The 25,452-nt window shown below is 36.8% G+C and overlaps 2 protein-coding genes across 10 annotated transcripts in view; one reads left to right on the forward strand and one right to left on the reverse strand.

Annotated features, from left to right (window-relative positions):
• Positions 1 to 25,452, forward strand: part of MACROD2 (mono-ADP ribosylhydrolase 2) — a 2,051,375-nt gene that overhangs the window by 295,758 nt on the left and 1,730,165 nt on the right. The gene's annotated exons all lie outside the window — the stretch shown is intronic.
• FLRT3 (fibronectin leucine rich transmembrane protein 3) lies at positions 9,679 to 23,630 on the reverse strand. Of its 2 annotated transcripts, none has more exons than XM_001926449.7 (3): positions 23,406 to 23,630; positions 14,989 to 15,194; positions 9,679 to 13,219 (listed from the first exon to the last, which is right to left on the reverse strand). In XM_001926449.7, exon 3 carries the CDS (start codon positions 13,174 to 13,176, stop codon positions 11,227 to 11,229), a length of 1,950 nt encoding a protein of 649 aa, XP_001926484.3. In that variant the 5' UTR covers positions 13,177 to 13,219; positions 14,989 to 15,194; positions 23,406 to 23,630; the 3' UTR covers positions 9,679 to 11,226. The 2 variants fall into 2 exon arrangements, with proteins under 2 accessions (XP_001926484.3, XP_005672767.3); XM_005672710.4 differs by having other exon boundaries at positions 14,435 to 15,194.

Genomic DNA, 25,452 nt, shown 5'->3' on the forward strand with positions numbered 1-25,452 from the left:
TTAAGATAACATTTTTTTTAATTGTTATTCCTTCCACTTTTTAGCAGGCCAAAATATACAAATAGCTTAGGCAGCTCAATCTCCAAAAACAAAAACAGAAAACGAAAACCAACTCAATCAAAAATGGGCAGAAGATCTAAATAGACTTTCTTGAACTTTCCAGAGGATAGCAGAGTAATGTAATGACCCTAGTCTTATGTTAGGGAAAGAAAGAAAAGTATGCTTTTGTTAGCATTAGCTTCTATAGATTCAGTACTGGTTCAGAGGGAGAATAGAAATTGCAGAGAAAGTCTTTGATCTTGCTTCCCCACTTTCCACTTTTTTGTCACCCTCTGCTCCAATGTCAGTTCTAATGTTAGATACCAGGAAAATAGTTCATCATCATCAAAAGTGAAAATAAAATTTACTAATTATTTGCTGAAAGCCAGGTATGAATTAAATGCTCAACTTGAAATATGTAATTTATTCCTTACAATTAGAGAGGCGCTATTATTATCCTATTTTACAGAAGGTGACACTGAGGCTTAGAAAGGTTGGCTAAATTGCCCAAAGCCATACCCCAAGTAAGTGGTAGAAACTGGATGCAAACCTAGATTTGTCTAATTCAGAGGCAGTGCTCTTCATCATCATCTCAGTATCAATTGTACATAGAATTTAATAGAGTGTTCTAGTATATTTAGTCTTACACACTTGGAGTCAGCATGTCCTAATGAAGAGAACAATGTAGAAAGGACAGGAGATCTGGAGTTAAGATTCTTGCATCTATATTTGGAGTCAGGTGTTTTGGAGTTCTAATTCTACCATTTATAGTGTGTGATATTGAGTGAGTTGCAGAATCTTTTTGAACTTCAGTTTCTTCTGTGAATTGGGAAGAAAAGGCAATAATGGATGTGGAATAGTCTGTGTAGTTATCCTGAAGATGGTGATGATAATCTGTGTAGAATGGTTTACAGTTTGCAGGAGCTTTCACAAAGATCGTCTTGAATGATGCTTAGTGAAACAATGCTTTGAAACTCAATCATTCTTTTATCCATTCATCCAACAAATATATTTTTGAGTGTCTACTAGATGCCAGGCATTGTCCTATAGGTTGGGGTAATTTATGTGTTTTTTTTTTTTTTTTCACTTTTTAGGGCTTCATTCGTGACATATGGAGATTCCTGGGCTAGGAGTTGAATTGGAGATGCAGCTGCAGGTCTACACCACAGTCAGAGCAATGCCAGATCCAAGTTGCATCTGCATCCTACACCACAGCTCACAGCAATGCTGGATTCTTAACCCACTGAACAGGGCCAGGGATTGAACCCACATCCTCATGGATACTAGTAGGGTTCTTAACCTGCTGAGCCATGATAGAAACTCCTGGTTGGGGTAATTTAGCAGTGAAACAGCAGGAGAAAAAAAAAATTCCTTGCCTTCATGAAGTTTGCATTTTAATGGGGGATATGGATAATAACGCACAAGTGAAGTATTTAGTGTGTTGGATAATAACAATAAGGTGTCATTTAACTCCTATGTATTGAATGCTGTGAGCCGTGTATAGCTCAATAGTTAGAAGCATATTTTGATTCATAGACTAGCTACATGGTTTCCCATTATAGGCTTTTTAAAAACCGTAAACTAGTCAGAGTTCAACTAGAGCCTTTTTTTTTTCTTTAAATTTTGTGATGTTTTAAAACAATAAGGGGATTGATTTTTCTATTTCACTGTTAGTACATATTACAAAAACTTATGAAAGCTCCTCTAGCTAGCTCTAATTTTCATATTGGCTAAAATCATGGAATTAAATGTAGATCTAGGGAGTTCTCTGGTTCCTCAGTAGGTTAAGGACCCAGTGTTGTCACTGCTGTGGCTTGAGTTACTGCTGTGATGTGGGTTTGATCCCTTGCTTGGGAACTTCCGCATACCACGAGTGAGGCCAAAAAAACCTGTAGATCTAAAGATCTATCTCTCTCTATTCATGTATGTCTGGTAAGTATATTCTGAATAAAACATTTCAATAGTTCAGAGGTTATTTTTTTAAATAATTAAATAATTATTTGATAGGCTTTAAAGTGATCTTGGCACTTCATGACCTTTGTAGATTACGTAGTAGTACTTTTGGGTTATATGTCTCAAATTCAGCACCAGGCCTGGAGAAAAACTTCAGTGTTCTGGTACACTGAAGGACACAGAGGGATCATGAGAAGGGGTTGTAGTGAACCCAAACATAAAGATCTGTCTGTCAGCTCTGAGTTTAAATGTATTGAAAGCTGCAAGAAAGACAAGTGTTATTATTCTCAGGATTGTTTCCATTAGCCGTTAAGGATTGACTCCCTCCACTGCCCCCCAAAGTCAGCATTTGGCATCATGGAGCAGAGATCTATAAGCCTTGGAAGAAAAATTCACATCTGCGCCATTGAAACATTTTGATATTAGTCCTAAAACTGTCTTTTACTTGTTATCTCAGTAAAAAGAAATAATTTTTTTGGTGGACTCACAACTCCTTTTTAAAGTGATTGAAGAGACATTTCTGACAAACTCATAGATTTTGAAATCAAACTTATGGTCAACAAATGGGAAATCATGGCAGCAGGAGGGATAAATTAGGAGGATGGGATTAACATATACACACTACTGTATATAAAATAGATAACAAGGACCTACTGCATAGCACAGGGAAATCTACTCAATATTCTGTAAATAACCGATAATGGGAAAAAAGAATGGAGATATATACGCATATATATGTGTGTGTGTGTATAAATGATTCACTTTGCTATACACCTGAAACTAATACAACATTGTAGGTCAGGTATACTCCAATAAAATGTTTTTTAAAAGGAAACATTTCTGCTCACTCTTTAAAGAGAGTGTTTGAGAGCTCAAGCTTCAGGAACAGACAGAATCCTTGTTCTACTACTTGCTAACTATATAACTTTAAGAAGGATTCTGTTATAGCTCCAGAATATTCCTGGCATATTTCCCCTCTCTCCTCTCACTACCACCATCCTGTTCCATATTACTTACTCTCCACCAGTGGCTAGTGACTTTATTACAATTGAAATCTAATAGTTTGATCCCCATACAACATTCTCCTTCTCCTCTTTCTCCCAGACCCCTGTTAACAAGCCCCCAGTGGCCTTCTCTTATACTAGAAGAAGTCCAGACTCCTTACCCTGGCCTTGGCCTACAAGACCCTACAGGAACTGATCCAGGCCTACCTCACTGATCTCACCTCTGTCTTGCTTACTGGACTTGACCCTCCTGATTTTTTTTTCAACTCAAATTGACTAAACTCCTCAGAACACTCTGCTTCATTCTTCACATGGCTGATTCTTAGGTCTTAGTCTTCTCTTAACACCCAATCTAAATAGGTTTTCTCTTACCCTCATTCATGCGCCATGTTTTTCTCTTCCATGGCATCTGTTACACTTTTTCATTTTATATTCATTTGGTTTTTGGTTACTATCTGAATTCCTGCCTTTTGCAACCATAATATCCATGACTTCTGGATTCACTGTTGTATACCCAGATCCAGACCATTAGTGAGTAGAGACTCAGAACATCATTGTTAATGTTGAATGAACTTTCAATGCATTAATTTGCTCGTATGAAAATTACAAATACTGATTTATACCTATAAAGTTACTGTGTGAATTAAATGAGATTAAAATATATAAAACAGCTCTGGACTTGACCAAGTCCTCAACAAATAATAGTGTCTGCAACAGTGGTGTGATTCCCAGACACTTATTAAGTCCACTATGTGTGTGATCTATTGCTAATATTTTGTAGAACATATTTTTAAAAGATAGCTTTGTTAGTCTTTTGTTTTACCTAGTCTTTATTTTTCTATTAGTATGAACATTGGTCTTCATATCTAGAAAATTAAAATGTGGAATTCCAGCAGTGATTCCATGCTTTTTAATGGAACACTGGTATAAATTAGCCTCAGCTTTGAAATGCCACAATTATCAGAGCCATGATGTACATTCAAAAGGGTAATTACTTTGGGTAGTAATTTCCTAGACTACCCCCCACCCCCACCTCCAGCCAGCTGGCCTTGAAAAAGAAGTCCTGCTTTTATGTGTGCACACAATCAGTCTGCAAAATCCCATTATCCCCAACTTCCACACCCCTATGGCTGCATGCTTCCTTTGGAAGCCTCTTAAAAGGGGAAAAAAAAAAAAATCCAAAACAAGACTATCAAGACAGCCCAAAAGTTTACTTCTAATCTCATTTCACCCATGTAGTATAAAAATGAGATGGGGAATAGGAAGTAGGAGGGGTCTATAATGTGATTTGCTTACCCTGGAATTCTGTGATACTTGTGGGAAAGCCTGGTAAAAGTTTGCATGTGGGTAGAAATACTTCTTTAGTGTATACTTTGAGACAAAGTTAGATTTAAATCTGTCTTGAAGCTCAAAGAATAGAGTAATTTTAAGTTGGTTATTCTAGTCCTTTTTTCTTACATCTGTTCAGAATGTCTGTACTATTTAGAACAGAAGTTTCCACTGACCTCTCATGATCAACATCTTTTCAAACTGTGATCTTCTGTCTGAATCCTTGGTGAAATGCCCACCTCTCCTTTGAGTCTCTTTCCATCTGAGGGTTTGACCTGCTTTCTGGACCATCTCCTTTTCCACTGAGCCCATTGCAATCCTTTACTTTGGGTTCCAACTTTCCTGTTACGTTTCTCTTAGCATTCTTCCCACCACCTTGAATTAATTGACATCTGTTCTTGAAGATGACAACCTTCCCTGCTACCTGTTCCATCTCTTATTGTCACTATTTGATCAAACTAGAGGAGGGGCGAGGTGGGGCATGGGATAGAGGTGGGGAGTTTCAAAAAGTTTTTCCCTGTTCCAAAAGACCTGCTCTCCTGTATTTTTTCATCATTATTCAAAAACCTTTCTTTTGAGGAGTTCCTGTTGTGGCTCAGTGGGTAAAGAACCTGACATAGTCTCCATGTGAGTTTGATCCCTGGTGTTGCTCAATGGGTTGAACATCCAGTATTGCTGCAACCTGCAGCATAGGTTGCAGATGTGGCTCAGTTCCGGTGTTGCTGTGGCTGTGGCACAAGCTGGGCTGTAGCCCCAGTTTGACCCTCAGCCTGGGAACTTCCATATGCTGCAGGTGTGGCCTTAAAAACAAATAAACAAACCAAAAACCAAAAACCAAAAAACAAAACCAAAACCCCTTTCTTTTAGGAATTCCCTGATGGCTCAGTGGATTAAGGATGGGGCATTGTCACTGATGTGGCTCGGATTGCTGCTGTGGTAGGGGTTTGATCCCTGGGCTGGGAAGTTTCTCATGCCACAGGCACTGTCAACAAAACAAACAGAACAAAAAACTTTTCTTTTGAAGTTCGTATTTTATACCTACATCACTTAATTCCATCATCTTCTTCCTCTACTTCATCTCTGGGACACTTCCTTATCTTCCTTAGGATTTGTCTTATAAACCTTACCATCATACCCATAGCAATCCTTTCCATCTCTCCCAGTATACATACTCTTTGCTGATGACTCTTCCAAAACAGCAGCTTCGCAGCCATAGCCTTGAACTTCATTGATCTTAGAGTTAGTCAGGACTTGGACCACACCTCTGTGCATCCCCATTTTCTTTTCTCCTGTTAAATGTGCTCCCGGTCCTTGTCCATTCCTAATTTTATACTCCATCTCATTCCTGAGGTCAGTGAACACCCTTCCTGGTATTCACTTCCTTTTTATCTATTTTGATCCTCGGCCAAACTGACTAACATCCCTTCACCTCCAGACTTCTGCAGGAGTGGTCTTCATCATTGTTTTGTTTTATCTCATCTTGTCAGCATCACAGAGGCTTTGTGTCCTTTACTCTGCTGACCCTGCTTCAAAATTCTTGATGGTCTCCTCTTTTTTTCATATTCAGTTTCCTCTTAAAGGCTACATTCCTGACTAGTTTTTTGATATCCTCCTTTTAAAAATGTTTCTAGTTCCTTGATTTCATTATATTTTCTTCTCATTTTTCCCTTCTTTGTGTCTCCCCTTTTTTTTCATTTTTTTGTTTTAGTTTTTGTACTCCTCTTCCCTCTTTTATCCCTACAATGGATAGGTGTTTCTTTGTCTCTTTTCTTTTTCTCTCTCTGCTTGCTTCCTGTTGGCCTCTCAAGTTTAGTAATAACCTGTTAGATGTGGATTCCCTTCCTTTAATCTGAGGATCTGTTCCCATGCTCTCATTTTCAACTTCCTAGTAGACATTTCCAGAGAGGTAACAAAAAAGTACTTTAAACCTAAGACGATTATACTTTATCATCTAAATTGAGGCACTATGGAAAGCTAAGAGGGAACTATTAATAATCAGCCAGGGTAGGAGTTCCTGTTGTGGCTCAGTGGCTCAGGAACCTGACATAGTCTCCTTGAGGATGCAGGTTCGATCCCTGGGCTCGCTCAGTGAGTTAAGGATCCAGTGTTGCTATAAGCTATGGCATAGGCTGCAGATGAGGCTCGATCCAGCGTTGCTGTGGCTGTGGCCTGTAGCTGCAGCTCTGATTCAAACCCTACCCTGGGAACTTCCATGTGCTGAAGGTACGACCATAAAAAGAAAAAAAAGTCACCCAGTATAAACCAGTGCTATGCATATGATCACCTATTCCAACTCATTATGTACAAAATACTCTGAAATTTGGCATTTCTAGTGTTTTCCATCATTATTAATTGCCTCACCAACATTTTACTTACTATGGCTGAAAATTATCTTCAATTTTTATTCTTTCCTTAGTTTCCAGTTTCTAGGATTTCTACACTTTCTGAATTTTTTGAATTACACTTTTTTTTTAACCCCATTCCATGTTCAGACCTTATTTCTTCTTGCCTGGAATGTTGCTGTCTCACTTGTCTCCTTACTTCCAGTTTCTCCTTATTCATCTTTCATGTGATATTTTTCATTTCTACAAAAGGTCCCTAAAGTGCATTGTTTATACACCTGCTTAACAGCCATTGTTCAAGAATATCATGGAGACTTCTCAGCTTGGCATTTAACACACTCAACTCAGTTTACTACCAAAGCCCTAGGCAAAAAACTTGTCTGGCCTTATCCCCTCCATGGGACCCTGTGTTTCTGCTGGTCTATTGGCCTTTCTCCAAAAACTTCCTAAATCAATGGTCCTGAGCCTCACCAGAAACACCTTTGGAATTAAGAGAATATAAATACTCAAACTTAACCTGGGAGATTTACATTTCATAGGTCTGCATTGAGACCCAGTTATCTTAATAAAAGCCTCCAAAGTGATTCTGACCAAAGCCAGTATGGAGAAGCACTGCCCCTGTTTTCCAGCCTCTGTGACATTGTTCACTCTTTTCTCTCCATGAACTGAATCTGGTTTTCTTGCTTTCTCCTTAAACACCTTCTTATCTTTCAACACCAGCCCTAGTTTTACCACCTTTATGAGGTCTCGTCTTCTTTTTTCTGTTGTTGTTTTTTTTTTTTGTTTGTTTGTTTTAACCTTTAAGGGCCATACCTACAGCATATGGAAGTTCCCAGGCTGGGGGTGGAATTGAAGCCGCAGCTGCCAACCTGAGCCACAGCCACAGTAATGCCAGATCCAAGCTGCCATCTGCAACCTACACCACAGCTCACGGCAATGCCAGATCCTTAACCCACTGAGTGAAGCCAGGGATTGAACCTGCATCCTCATGGATACTAGTCAGGTTCTTAACCTGCTGAGCCACAGTGGGAACTCCTGAGGTCTTCCTTGATATATCCAAATAGATGTAATTATTTTAACTATTCTGCAATCACAGTGAACCTTCATTAGATCATTTGTTTATGCCTTATAACCTCTAGACAGCACACTTCCTGAAGGCAGAGCTCTTGCTATTTATAACATAGAAGCCACTCCCTCCGTGAAGGTCATTAACTGTTGAGATTTTGTGTAGAGAACTTTGAAGTTCTTAAGAAAGACATTGATAAACATGAGCCGTTTTTTGCTAATTTAACTCAAAGTCCAAAAGCATAAAGTACAGTAGTCTTAAATCCAACACTATGCTAAATTAAGATTTTCTAATCATGCTAAGTAGGAGAAAGGAAATAGAATTTTAAATGCCACTACTGTTTTCCAGAGCAGATGAGCTAATTCAGAGGTGGATGCTTCTTTTTTAACACCCACGCCTCAGGTGCTTTAAAGCGTGTGGGTCTCTTTGGATTCCTCATGGAAACTGTCATGTTGGCATGTAGCTATAAAATGTGCTTCACTCAGAAACTGTAGTTAGTAAAACAGGTTTTTTTTCCCTAGTTCCTTTGGCGCAGGGGAATACTTTTAATAAATCGGCCTCTCTGAAAGATAGAGCACAGTGTTGTTTTTAATAGGGAATGAGAGTTTAAGTACAGTGATTTAATGCAGTTACAAGTGCCTGCATCCAAAAACAATTTTTGTTTTTTGTCAAACATTCAGCAGGGGAGTGATTTTTCTCTCAACCTTTTTTTTTTTTTTTTTTTGGTAGCTTCCCCATTGTATTGTTGTTAAATGGATATGCTGTATATTAGGATTGGATTTTTTTTTCCCTACATTTTTCTTTGTTAGTACCTGATTAGTAGAACTTAGGGTAGTTGCATATGTATCTTGGGGCAGCTTGGAGTAGTTGCGTATGTATCTTCAATTAACTTAGTGCCCTTTAGGGTGGAGATTTGTTGTTATTTTATTGATAGTATATACATATATATTTTTTCCCCAAAGTGTTTGGATTTCATAGCAAGCCTAGGAAAAGAATAAAATTTACCCTCTCAGTGCTTTGTCTATTTGCTGGTGTAAAGCATGTTTCTGATTTATCCCAGATAAAGTAATTAAAATGCAGGTATTAGAACACGTAAAATTTTCTGTACTCATGGACATTATACTAACTGGAAAATAGTCTTGGCTTTTGATAAACTCATATTTATAGAGGTTTTATGAAACCATCCAGCCCTTTCCCTGACTTCTGGCAGAAGTATAGCTAAATTACTCAAAACCTCTGGAAGCAAAATCAAAACAAACTTCCTTCAGAAAATGTTCCCTATATCTAATGGTAATCACATTTTCTTCGCTAAGTTATTCCTGGAAAATAGCTCTCCTGTTGAACAGGAATTTAAAAAATAAAGTATTGGGAAGCATTTGGAGATGGCAAATGAATGACGAAAGAGGTTTCACAAGCAGCTGGAGATATTTGTGTGTGGAGTAGAAGCAGTGGTGTCCAGCATATCACTGGGAACAATGGTTGGCTTTTCTTGACCTTAATAGCAGTAAACTTATATTTTGTTGAACACTGTACAGTTTCCAGGCAGATGGTCCCAATTTAACCCTCACAACAAACCTGTGAGGTGGGCTGTATTAATAGCCCCATTTTAGAGATAAGGAAACTAAGCTAAGAAGGGTAAGACATTTGTTTTCACATACCTGGAAAGTGGTTGATCTGAGGTTTCAAATCTTCTGATGCAAACTCAGACTACCAAAAAGGTATTTTAACTATTATTAATTTTTTCCAAAACCATCTTAAAGTATCAGCCAGGAGAATGACAGCAGTGTACAAAAGGTTGAAAAGTCACAAGACCACTTCTGAAGTTTTCTATCTATAAAGGGGATAAGTAAGATGAGAGCATTGCAAAAGATGGCTAGGATATTCACTGATGTAGGAACCACTGAACCCTGTAAGTAAAATGATATACAAGTTCAAGAAATTGCTATTTTTAAAATTTGTAGCCAACGTTTATTTTTATGCCTAGAAAAATACATGGGGGTGCTTAGGACTAATGTGCTGGACAGTTTGCTATTTTAGTGGTCATAACATAATCCTGAAAAAGCAAGCACGATTATTTTATACTTTTTTTTGTTTGTTTTATTCAGCAATAAGACCACAATTTTTCATATTTAAGGAAGTATGAAAAATTTGTCGAGTTTTAAAAGCTGAATACATGTAGCGTTGGATCAAGGCACATACAAGACTGGCCAAAGGGCGTACAATGCACTTTGGTTTTTTGTTGGGAAAAAAAAAATCATGGCAACAGAAAGTGATGTGGTTTTTAAACAAGTAATAGCTCACAATTCAGTAGGAAGCGAGAAAGAAATGTTACATTACAAGTTCATTATGTAATATCTGGAAAACTGTGACAGTAATGGGCAGTATTCTTGATCATTGTGAAAGTAAATTGAACACTTATGTACAGTGTGAAAGCATTTCACATAAACCAGATCTAAATTTGACTTCTAGTATGTATTTTTCTTTTAAATTCTCACTTATTTAAGTACTACTTTCTCTGCATTGTTGAGGGGAATTGCTTGTGGTTATGCTACCTTTATAATGTATGTAAAGGGTTTTTTTTGACATTTTATGATAAAAACATCATAAACACTAACAATTGTGTCTTTAGAACTGACTTTTCAAAAACCAGGATGGGACAGGAAAAACCATAATGCAGTTGATATTTGTGTTCATTATGCTATGCAAGTCTAAGTTTTCATGTTTTCCTAAGTACAAATTTCCCTTGAACTTGGAAGCACGTTTACATCGTTTGTATGAAGTCTTTTATTCTCAAAGCTTTGTTAACAATGGCATTAACAACAGCAGACTTCACACTCCTTTTATGCCAGCTGATGTACTCAGTTCAGAAAGATGTTTACTTTCCTAAGAATATTTAATTTGCTTAGAGTAAAAAATGGAGTTATGCAGCAAGTTTGATATTGCCCATTACCTCACATATTTTGATTTATTGAATACCACTGGAATACAAATTTAATAATTGGAACAGTATTTCATAACTATTTTTTGAAATTTCATTTTTTCATTCAGCCAGGTTTTTTTTTTTACATGTTATTAATACCAAAGTGAAAAATGGCCTGTGCTTATACTACAAGGATCTCATGTGAACGCAGTCCTGATTGTTCAACACAGCAAGAAAATTCACTTTCACAGTCAACAAGTCATCTTACTCAGTAGAACACAAAGTAAATGGTTTATAACTTCAATATTTGCAAGGAAAATACAGTACAAATTACTAAAAAATACTAAAATATAGAATTGTGTTCAGGCATCTCCACTACATCAATCGCAGCAGTAACCTGAAATTTGAAACTTTTAATAAAAAGTTCTTAAATATAAATTATATGGCAAATGTACAGTACATTGCTTTTCTCAGTCTCTTTTTTTCCAGTGTTTTGCAGTAGAACAGAGTTCCTACCATCATCTCCCTTAGGTTTAAAAAACCGAAACACAGTGTGCTGCGAGTCCTCCAGCATCATGAGTGTGAGTGGTCTGAGTCTGGAATACCACTGTCTCTGTAGCTTCGGTTACTACTGCTTTCACTGTGATTGTTTTTGTACAGATTCATTCCGTTAGGAGGAAATATGGTGTGTATCACAAATTCCTCCTTTGAGATTGGTTCATTGCTTATTGGTAACATCTGAAAAGAAGTCTCCCTGATTTCCAGGATGGAGTTGTCCTTCTTGGTGCCAGCTTCTGCGTAGTCATCCTTTCTTCTCCTCCCTTTGCTGTATGCACAGTTCCTTGAGAAGAGCGAGCCATTCCTATGAACGTACCAGCACACTAAAGCAAGAAGGGCAATGGTCACCAGGGCCACAGCGCCACCAATGATGGCGGCCAGTGGTAAATTGGGGTTTTTGTAAGGTTCTTTCTCTTGCTCTCGATTAAGGGTGGTTGTAGGGTTGTACATTCGAAGAGGTGCAGTTTCAGTCTCAATACAAACAGGAGTTTCGTCAAATAGGTAGAGGTTACTGGTTTCCATGGGAACCATGCAAACTCGATAGGGTGAATCAGGCTCCAGGGCTGTGACCAAGTATTCACTGCGTTCTCCTGTTACAATTGTTTCAGTTATAGATCCAAATGCTGGGCTGTGGCCCAGTTTAAGCCAGCTAAGTCTTAAAGCAGTCATAGGTAGAACAAGTTTCCAGGAGATATGAATTGTATCAGAGGTGACAGATTTCACAGTAATTATAATTGTTTTCCTTGCTGGACTCCCTGTGGTTCGCTGATCCTTAGTGAGTTTGGGGTTCTTAATGTCTGGTTGTTTGGTCACTGAAGCTGGCCACTGTCCTTGAGCAGGATACACTGTGTTGGGGGTCGAAGTGGTTATCTGGATGGTGCTTACCACTGCGCTATCCTTACAATCAAACAGTTCCGCGTTAAGGTCCTTGATAGCCATCCCCCGAACTTTTTCTGGGGCTTGGCACATGAGCCCACGCACATTGACCTTCACAGGTAGGGACTGTAACCAGTCACGCACCCATTTCATCTTGCACCCACAGTACCAGGGATTGTTGCGAAGAATCAATTGGGTTATGTTGTCCAAATCATCAAAGATACCCTGAGGTAAATTACTTAGGTTATTATTGGACATATCAAGTCGATACAGCTGCCTTAGGTAAGAAAAAGCATTTGGGGGCACCCGATTGATATGGTTGTCTTGAAGATAAAGCTTTCGCAGATTTGTGCCTGGAAGGTTTACTGGTGCAGCAGTCAGGGAATTCCGTACCAGTGACAGCTCTGTTAAGTTGACTAGGTTGAAGAAAACTTTATCACCTAAACCATGGTTGTTTAACAGATTTCCATCCAAAACCAGACGTTTTAGGCTCGTGAGACCTTGAAGAGATGGTGATGAGATAGTGGATATTCGATTATCATCCAAGCGTAGTTCTTCTATTGTCCTGGGCAAACCCCAGGGGATTGTGCTCAGGTGATTACGGGACAGGAAGAGCAGCCGAAGATAGTTACTGTCTCGGAAGGCCCCCTCTTCAATGCTAACAGCTGAGACGGAGTTATCATCTAAATGTAATTCTTCCAGGTAGGGAATTTTTGAAAGTGAATCATAAGTGATAGTCCTTATATTATTTTCTTGCAAATGTAACTCTTTTACATACTTTGGTAGGTTGGTAGGAAATTCATCTAAACTGTTGTGATACAAGTATATTCTTTCCACTTTCAGCAAGTTTTTCAAATCTGAAGGAATCCCAGCATTATTTATTTGGTTGTTCTGAAGGTAGAGAGTTGTAGCATCCTCTGGTATTCCCGTCGGAATGGATGTCAGAAAGCGATCATTGCAATAAATGAAACCAGCATCACAGCGGCACACAGATGGACAGGATTTAGACATAGCTGATAGAGGTGCTACCTGAAGAAACAGCCCAATGTTAGTCCCAATGAGGAAGATGCTCCAGGCTGGGCTGATCATGGTCAGCAGTGTTGAGGTCTTCACACAAGGTAGTTTCAGAGCCCTAAAAGGGAGTTTAAAAAAAAAAAAGACAGAAAACAATCAGCATATTTAAAGTGTTATTAAAAATAGGTGTGGAAGCTGAAATATCTATAATCATTTTTATTATTTAATTTAAAAAAAATTTGCATGCTTAGGGTTTATTGCTACCTAACAATGAACACAGTCATAATCTTTTAACCTTGAATGTTTCTGATATTAAGAAGTACAATGTCTCCAATGTATTTGACTTTGAAATATTAAACACAATTAAAGTTTTATTGAATATTGCAAAGCATTTTCATAATACCCTATGTTAATTTTGTAGCCAGGGATTTCTATTTTTTCTTAATATTCATAATAAATTGACACATAGGAATATGATTTGTTATATCTAAAGATAATATTGTTACTGTTCTTAAAAACCAAAATTTTATATCTATTTCTATTAGGTAGACTATCCAAATGTACCAATGTGTAGAAACAAAAAGCTATTACTATTTAGGAATAGTTATACTCCTCATGAGATCCTAAATCCCACCAGCCAATTGTTTGCTTTGGTTATTGATATTATTTTTCTTTGATTATTAACATTTAAACATTGTTAGGTAGGTGTTTCTTGCAAGAAAAGCAGAAGGAATCTTTTCTTTCTTTTTTTTTTTTTTTCTTTTTCATTTTTAAGGCTGCACCCATGGCAGTATGGAGGTCCCCAGGCTAGGGGTTGAATTGGAGCTGTATCCACTGGTCTACCCCACAGCTCATAGCAACGCCAGATCCTTAACCCACTGAGTGGGGAGAGGAATGGAATCTGAGTCCTCATGGATACTAGTCAGATTCATTTCCACTGAGCCACGACAGGAACTCCTGGAAGGAATCTTTACATTTACTTTAGAGAAGGAAAAAATTACGTAGCTAATACATCTGGCTAATCTACATGGAAAATTCCATTTCATTTTAAGCTAGCTCTTTTTCCCCATTTTATTGTATGTTTTTTACTACATGGTTTAATGGCTTTAGGAACAGTTTTCATTATAGTCTATCTCATAACATGTTTTCTTTTCACAAGGCATTTATCTTTCTTCAAGTTCTAATCTAAAATATTACTCAACTTTCTCCATGGCTGGAGAATTATAGATTTATACTGATCTATTGTGTCATATGATTTCTTCAGCACCTTTAGGTATTAATTAGCCTTTATAATTTCAGGCATGAAAACAAAAGACTTTAATATTTTTCCTACCTTATTGAACGATGTGAGTAAATTTTGCGTGAGTGAAAATCCAATGCGCATATATTATTTTCCTGGTGAGGGGCTGGGACTTATAAACTCTTGTTTAGTTCTTGGAAATGTTCTTCACTGTTTATTCAAGTAATCCTATGCGGCACACACCTCCAGATCAGGCTTGCTGTTGTCAATGAACATTCCAGCTGCAGTTGAGCATGGTGGGCAAGCTCATTAAAGTGGGGACCAGAAACAATTCAGTTTCCTGTTACTATGTAGAACACATGGCTTCCTATATATTTTTTTTTCTTTCTTATAGAGTTTCTGTGTGAAGGTTCCTTTTGTGTAGCTTAATTCCCTCAGTGGAAATTGCTCTCTTTGAAATTCTTATTGACTCTTCTGTGCAATGTGGTCAGAGATAGTAACTTCAGATCCTCATGAAGAAAGCCATTCATGATGCTAAGGCCTGTATAGTAATATGTTTTTCAGGCAGTTACCCCCCACCTTTATTCCCATCCAGGATTATCCAAGTATAAATTTTGTACAGTAGCTACATCCTGAGGTATGATTACCTGCTGTGAAATAGCTATTTCCAGCTTTTGCTTCTTGCTGCTTTCTCAGAATATCTGGTGCAGTCACGTTATGCAAGAACAGGTATTCTTTTTTAAGAGGTAAAGAAAGCTTAATTCAAATATTCTTCATGGAAAAAAAGAAAAGGAAGCATACTAGATTTCTTTTATACTTCTGTTCCTTGAAATACACCGGGTCTGAGCATCTCCTGTAAAAGTAAAAGGTTTTAATGAACTATTAACAACGAACCTTAACATACTAGAGAAATTTCCTAGAAATTTAATTTCAGTTCTTTCTTTAAGCAATACATCTTTCATCATAATAGGTGGTTAAAAGGATAAGATGAACCTCATTGTCTTTCACTTCCCATTTTACTTTATGGGAATAAAGTAGGAGCTGAAATTGTGATGGTTATCAAACAGATAATTTCAATTGTTAACTGTTAGTGTCACTTTGAATTAAACACAGAAGCAAAGCTTTGTTCAAGAGGCAGCTAGCCCCTTGCATGGATTAGGAATTAAGGGCAGGCCAATCTTTAAAAGTTCATTTTAAATTTTAGATATAAAATGATAAAATGTTTCAAAAGAAAAAAACAAGTACAAGTCAAAGAGGTGAGCAAAGACCTAACAGGGATTTTTTGCAGCAATGCCATGGTAACTTTTTAGACGTTTCTGAACACAGTTTTACAAAGTTATACAATCTACAATTTAAAGAGTTGAAAAGAGTTTGCTTTAGAAGCTGTTCTTTTGATTTGCTCAGTGTCCTGTTTAATTCTTCCTGCAGGCCTCAATTTCACGATCACAGAATATGGACACAATGACCCTCCTCCTTGGAGGTGTTTCTCAGGACTATTTGATGATCCTAAAACTCTAGTTACTTGGGTATTCTGGACCAAAAGACAGCATAAAAGTTCAAGTCATAATTTTTTTTTCAGAATACCATTTTAATTTGCTTTTAGCAAATTGAACTTGTGAAATCTGTATTTGGAACAGAAAGGATGCTATTTCAAGCTGTCTCCTTGTAATAACCATTAAGAAAACATATCAAAACCTGACAAGGCATTGCTTTCCAGGTTCTAACATGAATGTTCCAGTACATGTATAAGTGTATTTTTCACTTCTGAAAGAAGGCTTAAATCTTCACCAAAGAGTCTTATGATTTTAGTGATGACTGCTTTGTCTATTATCTAATATTCATTAAGATTTCTGATGGTGGCTGGGGAAGTGGGTAGGATCCGTATCTGTTATGCAAGGTTACCCACTCAGGGGCTGTCTATACAAGTAGGGTACATTAGGTATCATGAAAATATTTGACCCTGGAGGTAGAAGCAATTTACTTCTCTCCCAGTAATTACCTAGCATCCAACAAGGATAGCATCTGTTTCAGAATTCAAACAGTACTGAAAGTGAATGTTAAATAAGACCAAAATTTGTGTTTCTGGTTCTCTTTGAAAATTCAGCTTCTTTTAGTTTGCCACCAGATAACAACTCTATCATATGCTGCATTAACAGAAGGAAACTGAAAAAAAAAATTACATATACATTTAATTTATTATTTAGGCAACTTGAAACAAATATAGCAGTTAGCAGATGTATAAAGTAGTCTCTAGTGGATACTGCAAAGTGCCCACAGAGGAAAGTTTAAGTGATTTATTGTTTAATGTGAAGTTTCACAGTGATGCCTTTAGGGCTTTGCTCATTATTGTTGAATTTCAATGGAGTATTTTCTTGAAAACTGTTGCTTTCTTGGTATGTGAAAATGGAAAACCAAGCTGTGAAATTATAATTACAATGTTACTTTAAAAAGTATCTGCTATAAATGTTTCCTAAGCTTGAAAATTATTCAACATACAAAATAATTTGGTAATTTAAGACAAAAATTTTAAAGTAATTTAGAAGAGTTATCTTTGTTAAATTGCAATTTAAGACAAAAATTTTAAAGTAATTTAGAAAAGTTATCTTTGTTAAAATGCATTAAAAGCTAATTAAAAACATTATAAAATGCACAGGTGAGAACCTGCTTAAAATGTTGCCAATCTCGGGGCATTTCTCCTACTCCAGGACACACTTTAAAGTTGAGAGGATGGATCTGATGAATGGAAATTTAAAGATTGTTGATTGTTCCCCAAGTCAGGCCATCCTTGAGTATATGCCAGGTGATGACCAGAGATAAAGCCTGTATCTCAATTATAAGTGGTTTACCAAATCAAGCTCCAATAATATGTATTGATTTTCACATTATTAACCCAAAGAAAAATTTATTCAAAATGGGTGTGAAAAGAAGGAAGATTAATTTGTTTATTTTTCCTATTTTACATTTGTGAAGCTGCTTCCTCTGCTCCATTTGATATGCAAACTCACATTGCCATTAATACAATAGCAGTAATAACATGGGATTAACAGAAAGCCAGAAATCTCATTAAATTCTTGGAAAATGTCATTCTCCTGTCCCCAAATTGCATTGAAACAAAAGGCAAAAATACAAAGCAGGTTTCTCTGGAGAGAAGGATACTCTTTTAGAAATGAAGATTCCCTCACAGGTTCCTGCTCCCTTAAGCTCAAACAGTTCAATACATGTTTGACCCTGTATATATTTTATATCTTCTCCTACCCTTTATTTTTAAAAACTATAGTGCTCAAGAGTTTTGTTTTGCATATCAGAGGCTATAACAACCTCTCCATCTAAAATAAGCAATCTTGCCCCTATGCTTCCACTTTCTTCCTTCTGAACTGGCTCTACATATTCAGGGGACATAGAGACATTGTAGTTGAATGTGACTGATGAAAAGAAAAATGACCCCCACTGGCATGGACACTGTGGCCAGGTTTCCACAACATCGACTTCAGAGCCCTTCTGTCTGCATAGGCTTGAAAGAGGCCATTACTTCTCAACAAAAAGAATCGATCTTTTAGAGAAATATTGTTAATGGGATAACTTGGGGGAAAACATAAATGGAGCCCTGGTTACTTAGAGGAATGTTTAAAAAAATTTTTAATCAAATCATTGCTTCAGTAGCATTTGAAACTGTAGCAAAAAGAAGAAAAACATAATCATCTCACTGGTCAATCGAATTTTTAATAAAGGTCTTTCTCTTCCGTCCCTTTTTAAAATAAAAATTGTGGCTTTTTAAATGCATTTATAATGTAATCATGCCCATGAAAAGCCTTCAGTTTATTTCCATGATATGCCTAAAAGAAAGTATGTAAATAGGTAAGGATGATATAATTTTGAGATATTTTAAGAAAATTAATATAATTAAAGAAGTCATATCTAATTAGAAAACAGGTGTTTGAATAAAGTCAAGAACTTGAGGCAATCTATATGTTTATATAATTCCTTCTTTGCTACTACAGTATTGTGGAGGTGGAACTGTTTGAGATGAGAAGGTATTTCTCATGTTTTGATCGCCTAGATAAAGATTATATTATATGTTGATGGCACTAACTTCCCAAATCCATTATTTGCTACCTTTGATTTAAATTGATTTTGATTTGAATGAAAATCAAAAAATTGGCTGAATTTTTTTTTTTAATCTTAAATCAACCACAGAGTTTTGAGATATTAGTTTATTTTGATGATTTACCTCACATCTTGGTCTCTTAACTCTCTAGGAACTTTTAAATATATTAAATCTAAAAGTAGAAAGGCATGTAGAGCTTAATAGAAGTTAATTGCATTATTATTTTGAGTAAAACCTGGAGATCGAAGAAAACACATGCTTACTCAAATTTATCCAAGTCTGTGAATATCTCTAGGTAAACTGGAATTTATACAATCACAGTTTAGAGTATTAGGAAGCTAATTTATTTATGAAAGCTTAAATTGCTGCTAGAAAGCACAACAAAATGATCAACCTGTGAATGCCAAGTCTTTGTAACGACAAATGGTATTTCAAATAAACTACATGTATGGTTAAACTGAAAAACTGGAGTACATCAGGTTAGTTGATAGTGACAGCAAAATGCTTTCTAAGCAGCCTGTCTGGTAGTTAAATTTTCCACGATCATCAGATTTCAGGAAAGTTCCAATTCTTTTGTTTAATGCCAGGCAAGCAGAAGGACCTCTAACTCTCCTCTTGAGAGTCATGAAGTCTGAAGGGTTTGCTGAGAGGCAGAGAAGCAAGTGTGCCTTTTCTTACTAGGTTTTATCCAGACTACTTTCTAGCCTAAGAAGGTTTGTTTCATTTATGCAAATAAGGGATGAAAGTTCCAAAGCAAAGGATTTTTACTTTCTCCTCTTAAGTTACTGGTTCTTTTCCCCAATAGGTTTGTGATAAATGAATCTAATTCTGCTTCATTTATTTGAGCTTGTACAGTTAAATCAAGCATCCTTAAAACAAAAAGGCAAACTGGGATGTTATCTTTCATCATAGTGAATGCTGCTTCCTTTTATGATATTAAGTCAGACCAAATGAGTTAGAGAACCATGCCTGAAAGAATGGATAAGATGTTAAAGAGTTGCTAAGGTGAGCAATAGAGAGTTTGTGGCAGGGGAAAGGCATTAAGTTTGCATTGACTTTTGAGCAATTGCAATTAAAACTATGCTTATCTTTGTTAAACCGCAAACATTTTCTCACTGCAAAACTAAAATTCCTTTTTCACTGCTGTGAGTACAGTTTGGTTGATATGCTTTAAATTTCTGATATTCAAGTTTCCATATTCTAGTGCAACAAATACTTGAGTCTACTGTGTGCCAAGCACTGTGCTTGTCGGATGACAAGGACATAAAACACCTTGCTTTTTTCAGGGCACAGTAAGATATTTGTTGATTTAAACTGAATGGAGAGGAAGAAAAGCATCAACACATAAACTGATCAATTCACAATCCAGCGGCACACTTTAAAAATGGTGTTTAACCAAATGTGGTCTGTGGGTTTTCTTTTCAAAGTTGCCACGGTAACTTGTGCACGTGAAAAGTGAAAGAATAAAGAACAAAAGCTGTCATTGTCTCATCAAGTGAGAGCAATTTCTCTTTTCTCTCCTTTAAGCAGACTAATACCTGGAGAGAGGTTTTTATACATTCCTGACACTTGATTTGCGGGCTAGGAAAGAGGTGATGCATTTTTAAAAGAAATGCAACTTTAGCTGCTGCTTGCATTCCATTTTGTTCTTTTTTTACTTAAAATCTGTTTTCTCTGGCATTTTTGTCAACAGACAAATCAAAGTCCTGAAACCTGCTCTCTTGTGCAATATAAACAAGGCTTTCCAACAGTTTTTTAGTGTGGTATTTTTCCAAATTTGGTGATATCAATCAGCATTCTGATACTGGAAAATGCTTTCTGAAATGTATATTCCTATTTTGATTCTTAAGAGGCAAAAGGCTTTTTCCAGAAGACATTTACAAACCATCTCTTTGTTGGAAATTTGTTTGTTGACTTGTGATAAGTCTTTGAAATGGTGGAATGTTAGAAAGAGTAGAGAAACAGCCCTTTTAATGCTCTGAAGAGAAAAATGCACTTTGGAGAATTAATATTGCTGAGAGATTTACTGTAGAGTTTTTGCCCGCTGGGGGGAGGTACACTCTACCAGAACACTGCTTTCAGAAGCCGCAAGTCAGATGTTGGCTGCTGCCGGCCAGTTTTCCTCTGGTTTAATTACAACAAAGCCTCCCGTTGAGAAGAACAGTGAAGGCCTCTGGGGCAAAAGGTGGGGGTGGGAGGGAAGGGGGGCACTGAGGGGAAAAGGAGGGAAGAAATTACAGCCTTTGAAAAATTTACTAAATCTTATTCCCCTCGTTGACTTCATTTATGGTGGTCTTCATTTGACTTTTAACAATTATTTATAATGCTATTAAAATAAACTGGTTGAATAAAAGAATATTTAAGAGAGTTTATTCAGAATTTTTAAGTTAGTCTTGGATCTTGGCATTCAACACACTCTTTGTTGTGTAGCCCACCCACCTTACAAATAGGGGGAAAAGTTAAGAGCCACCGAAATGGCAATTTTAGACCAGTTCTTTTTTTCTCATGATCAGCTTTAATTGAATCTTGATATGAACATCAGCATATCAAGAATAAAAGTAGAAAGAAGAAACATTTATATAATATTAATACAAGGCAAGTTCTCTGCTACTGGTTTTTGTAGGGTTTAAAATTGTTCAAGATAATCCAGAAAGAGGAAGAAGCCTTAGGGTGTGTGGCCAAGAAAAGCACAGACAAATTTCTCCGCAGTGCACTTGCATGTTTAAAGCTGATAATTGTATTTTTCATCTGGAGACAGAGTGTTCATTAGGGTCTTGTGTCCCTAGGCAGGAGATGCTAAACCTAATTGGAGTTTCTATTTGATTGGGCAATATAGTCTAGAGAAGAAACTGGGGTAAAGATAATTAATAGCTTGCTAACAAAGTCTGACAGCCACAAGATTTCAACCAAATTTATTTCACACCACTTCATTTAGCTCTGAAAAAGTTTTGATAGAATTGGAGGCTCCTTAATTAACACTTGAAAGCAAAAGAAACGTACCTTCTATTTTACTGCCACATTCAGTTATGACAAATTTTCTTACTGTTTTTCTTCTTCTTGTTAAAAACTTGATTTGCTGCCCAATTATATATTTCACAATGTTAATGTTTGGTAAGTGTTTAATTGGGTATTTTGAACCAAACCATGATTGATTTAAAATGGGGGAGGGTGAAAAACCCAATTAATAACTGATAGTATTATACAGCAGCGTGATATTAATGAATTCATTGTGTTTATTCATTCAGTAATCTCTGCTGATCACTGGACTTGATATATTTTTGGTACTGCTCTATTTTAGAAAGAAATTAGATGTGATTTTTTCTACTTAAATTCATGCAATCATGTTTTTATAACCTTGTTTTTTATTTCAGGCTAATAAATATGTGTGTGTATGTATGTATGTACATGCTGTGAATATATACACATATATCTACAAACTAGGTGGCATATCTCTGATTTAATCTTCTTAGAGATTAAAACCTGGCATATTAATATTAATGTTGGTAGTAGCAGTAATAGTCATGTTTTGTGGTACTTTTAAAAGACATTTCTTTCTTTACTCATTTCAAGGGAGATGGATATCAGTCATCTGTCACTTTGGGGCAGGCATGAGTAGCCTGAAAACAGACAAATTCATTCTTTAGGTTTATGCTGGTCAGGATATTCCTATGTGGCAGGGGATAAATGAAAGGCACTGCTCCAGCTGAAGCACTTTTCTGGTGGCTTTATTCATGTCGTTTCCTACTAACATACGTGTGCATTTTAGAGCAGATAGATGTATTCAGAAAAATTTAAAAAGCTAATTGTTAAAACCATTAGAGAATTTGGTTTCATAATTGGCAAATATCAAGGCTTTTTTTTCTTTTAAGTTCTCAAGAAATAAATAACAATCAGACCCCCAGATGTTGGGAAGATATAGGCCTGTTGCACGCTTTACCTCTATGCAACCATTTTGTTTCAGCCCTAATTCATGGAAAAAAATTTTTGGAGAAGATACATTTAATTTTTGAAAGCTTTGTTTTACAAAAGTAGTTCTTTCAAGATAAGATTTTCCTATTATAAGTTGCAAATGAATGGATACTCTGCATATCCCACTTGATAAGGGCTCCACTCATTCCTCCCCCCACCCCACCCCAAAATCCCTGCATACATCAGATGCAGCTTCTAGGCTGAGCTTTGTTAGTTTTTCTGAGTAGACTTTGCCAATTACTATGCTGGTCACATACTACATTTGCCCAAGCGATGGATTTTGGCTTTCTGCGGGAGAGGGGACACAGTTTGTAAGACATTCTCCCCCTCCTCTGAGTTGAATTCACTAGTTGAGATTTGCAAGCCTCAGAGGCTGGAAGCAGCTCCGGCAGGAAAGCAGTGCAAGCTCTAAAATCTAGGTGTAGCTGTTAATCCTTCCAGCCGCACAGAAGTCTCCAGGAGCGGTTGGGCTAGCTGAGAGCAAGACGTATGCTTTTCATGTACTGCGTACTCCCAGGCTGGGCTGAGGGATTATTGATTTTCTTTCACAGTTGTAAAAACAGCAATTGGTGATCATGCCACACATACAGTACACACCAACTTAGCAAGACCTCTCGCTTTCCTCTCTGGAAAAAAAAAAATCTGCCTCGTATTCTTTAATATTTAACATTCAACTTTCCAACTTAATGTTTTCCATGAGGCTCTTTTTAAATATTAACTACACGAGACAGAAAATAGCCACTGATTATTAGTTTCGTGTTGTTGTTGTTGTTGTTTTTAATGAAAGAATGGTTTCAAGAAACTTCTTGCATTTGGCTGTAACAGTCAAATTTTTCCTTGCTGGCTTGCACGCACATACACTGCTTGTCCTGGTGACAGCGCAGAGCTTGGTATTCAGATGCCTCAAGATACCAAGCCATTTCTTTCTAGAGAGTAAAACCAAGTAAACTTTCTGGGACAATCATAAGGAAAAACACGGGAAACACTTACCAGGAAGACGAGAAAAAAGCAATCCCATATATTCTGCGGCTATAGCTGTAATTCCACTGCTTGTGAACTGGAGTGATAACCCTCCCCCCTCTCCCAGCTCCAAGTCCAGTCCTCACAAAGCCCGCGGCAGCTGCAGGCTGAGCTGGTCCTGTTCGGATCACTTCTCCACCGAGAAGCCAGCGAGGGACAGCATTCCAGTTTACTGCACAGCCCACCTTCAAGTCTGAAGTTAAAGCTTCACCTCGCAGTGGTTGAAGAAGGGGGTGATGTCATAGATGGGCAGGACTTAGCCCAGCTCCGTTCAGTGAGGTAACTGGAAGATCAGACGGAAGAGCTTTGCGAACGCTAGAGGGAGTGAGAGCAGCCAAAATGAGGCGCCCAGCCTGCCAAAGCTAGGATGCCATTTGGTTTGGAGGTAGCCCTTTGAAATCGCAACATTTTCTATAAGTTTACTACAGCAGGGTAGTGGTAGCAAGCTTATAAAAAATACAAGAATGTTAGAAGGGTATTTATAAGCTGACAATAGAAAAACACAAGTTCTTTTTCTTTTTAAGCCATTAGCATTAAAAGGAAGTTAAGCAAAATTATGTTATTTTCATTTTTGATTAGTTACAGTAACGCTATAATTATGAAGGCTAGTAACTCCGATGGTGAATAGTTATTTGAGAAATGAATAAAAAGCAGGTACATATACATAACAGATTTATTTAAGGGAAGGAAACAAGAATGCTAAAAGGTTAAAAAAAAAGTAACCAGTTTTTGTTTTTGCTTTCCCTCTGGAGGTAATAAGTTATTGTTTTTTATGTATATGTTTTAGGAAGTGAAAGTGTTTTTCGTATACTCCCACTATTTGTCTATCTTCTTTAGAACTTAGTAGATACTAGGTCTTTCATATTTAGGGAACCTTCCCTAAAGTAAAAAGTTTTTGAAAAGTTGAATATTTCCCTTTCTGATACGTTTTTGCTACTCTGAACATGAGTTAAGGTACAAACATCTTAAGAAGAAAGAAACCTTTCAGGGGTAGTGTTGCCTGTATTTAAATTGTTTTATTTTAATTTAGGTACATGAATAAACACTGGACAGAGCAGAGCAGAGACATGAATTTCTATGTATAATTAGCAGAATTATAGACATATTTTCCGTTATGATGTTCATAGACTGGTTTCTGCTATTTGGTCAACAATTGCATTGGACCCATAAGTTTTCCATTAAATGCATTCATTTCACTCTTTAATGTTGTTGGGAAGAACATTGCTTTTATATTTATCATGAGGGCAATTTCCTTAAACTAATATTATTTGTTTTATTCTTAGAGGTTCACAGCATTCTTCTTTGTGCTTTTTTGAAGATTCTGTCTGTGTTTGTTTCTCAAGGAGGCCAGCTAATTGTCTTTCCCAGGAGTATTCGATTGGTCTCTTCATTAGCTTCATTTAGTTTATCTATTTACATGTTTCTTTGATAGCAGTTTGACCTTCTGAGTTCCTAGCCAAGAATGAGTGATATCAAAGTAGAAGGTGAACTCTTGATAAGAGGTATATTGACCCCTATTGTTTCATGATTGCACTTGTACTGGCCTTTGAGGGCAGACCCATTAAATACAGGAGTTTTGGAATTCTAATATATGTTGAAAAGCCAATTTCTTAGAAATGTTAGCTAGCAAAAGTTGAACTGAGATGCAGCTGCTGGATTTCTGGAGGAAAAGGAGATGGGGATAACAGATAATCTCTCAGTAAAGGGTGGATTTTTCTTTTGCAACTGCAAAGTAAATACATGGATTAAATTATTTTATGAAATAATTCTTTCTAGACGCTATTTTCAGTTGGGAGTTGATTATATTTAAAAGGGACTTTTTTGCCTGGCCAAATTCCTATGGGTTTATATCCATACTTAATCACTCTTGTCTCCATTCAGGCAGACTGTAAACAGAAAAGAAAGATAAATGGACAGTTTTGGTTGTTAGTATCTACACGAAGGTATATTGGCCTGGGAATTAGGAGTTCTGAGGTTTCCAGTCCCTAGCCTGCCATTAGGTATATGATTTCATATT

This window comes from Sus scrofa, chromosome 17, assembly GCF_054392235.1.
Source record: "Sus scrofa isolate SSC_HxYL_T2T_F1_AM1 chromosome 17, Sscrofa_HxYL_maternal_Yorkshire_Landrace_v2.0, whole genome shotgun sequence".
Classification (NCBI taxonomy): Eukaryota; Metazoa; Chordata; class Mammalia; order Artiodactyla; family Suidae; genus Sus; species Sus scrofa.